Genomic DNA, 1,428 nt, shown 5'->3' with positions numbered 1-1,428 from the left:
GGGAAAAGAGTCATAAAAACGCGAACTAGAGACAATAAAACCCTAAGGCAGAATGAATTTGATAGAAAAATGCGAAATAAAGTCAAAAATTCACAAGTTCACACTCTAGAAAGCATGCAAAAAGGCTCTCACTTAGGAACAAATCTCAAAGTTCAAGAAAGACAAAGTCAAGATTCTACTATAAGGACAGCAGAATCTAACTACAAAAGATAATGACACAAAAAGGTTGATATAGAAAGTCCAAAAACTAAGATGTCCGAATGCATGCCAAGTAAAAGAGTCCGTAAAAACAAGCGCACCTACTCCTTGTCAACAAGCTCGTCAATAACCTCCTCCTCCTCCTCCTGAGAATGGGCGGAAGGTGGAAGACCAGGCGAAGCAACGGCGATAGAAGGAATAAGGGACAGCGAGCGGACGCGGCGTTGACGAGGTGTCAGAGATGAAGGCCCAGCAATGGGAGGAGAATCGTCTCGCTGAAAAAGCGAGATGAGTCTCTCCAAATCGGCCGTCGTTGAACCCGCAGGCACTGGGACCCCCTGAGTATCTACAAAGTCTTGAACGAAGCTGTACCACAAGCCGAACTCCTCGCGAGTCTCGAAAACAGTGCCTAGAAGAGTTCCAGGCTCGGCGGTGAGACACAGGTCCGCGATGGCGTTTGCGAACTCTCGAAGATTGGCGTTGCGACGATGGCGAATGGCCTCAAGGACTGCGGATAGGGTGCGCATATGATGAGTTAGATTCAGTCACATAATATCTCCTTACTTTGTCCAAGGTCTGATCAGAACTAATACTGAAAACTGATCAGCTTAAAAAGTACTGAGAGAAGTATGCAGAAGTGTGTATTGGTGTAAATGTATGTTGTATCTGTGATTTTACTTCTATTCCAGTCCCATTCCTGTGAATTCCAGTCCCATTCCTGCGGATTCTGGTCCCATTCCTGCGGATTCCTGTGGATTCCTGCAGATTCCGGTCCCATTCCTGCGGATTCCGGTGGATTCCTGTGGATTCCGGCGGATTCCTGCAGGAATGGGAGGGGCACTGTAAAGTACTGCCACGCCGCCTACCAAAACCACCACGTCCACACCAACGCCACCCACGACGACGCCCCCAACGGCAACCAGCGCCCACGACGACGGCGACGACAACGTCACGAATAACACAACAACGTGGACACACGACGAAAACGCGAACACGCGACGAGGAGGCAACAACGAAATGCGACACAACGATGGGATGCCAACGCAGGACGACGATGGCCAAGGTCCCAGCCACACTCCCTCTCCCCTCCACCATTCCCTCCCTCCCTGCCTCCTTCCCCCTTTCCTTGTCCCTCCCCCTTGCTCCACCATTCCTTCCCCCCTTTCCTCCCTCCCCCTTCCTTGTCCCTCCCCCTTCCTTCCTTCCCTCTTTCTTGTCCTTCCCCCCTTC

The 1,428-nt window shown here is 50.8% G+C and overlaps 1 protein-coding gene across 1 annotated transcript in view; it reads right to left on the bottom strand.

Moving 5' to 3' along the window:
- LACBIDRAFT_323937 (uncharacterized protein) overlaps positions 1-1,293 on the bottom strand; it is a gene marked incomplete at both ends in the record, with an annotated part of 3,154 nt that extends 1,861 nt beyond the window's left edge. The window contains 4 exons of the mRNA XM_001877251.1: positions 202-247; positions 304-706; positions 877-1,018; positions 1,177-1,293. Of these exons, the coding sequence (XP_001877286.1) occupies positions 202-247; positions 304-706; positions 877-1,018; positions 1,177-1,293 (708 nt within the window). The remainder of the gene's footprint in view (positions 1-201; positions 248-303; positions 707-876; positions 1,019-1,176) is intronic.
- Between the last annotated feature and the right edge of the window lie 135 nt (positions 1,294-1,428).

Source organism: Laccaria bicolor, genomic scaffold (assembly GCF_000143565.1).
Source record: "Laccaria bicolor S238N-H82 LACBIscaffold_5 genomic scaffold, whole genome shotgun sequence".
In the NCBI taxonomy this organism is placed as follows: domain Eukaryota; kingdom Fungi; phylum Basidiomycota; class Agaricomycetes; order Agaricales; family Hydnangiaceae; genus Laccaria; species Laccaria bicolor.
Note: the sequence above shows the minus strand (reverse complement) of the source record. Positions and strands in the feature narration are given on the sequence as shown.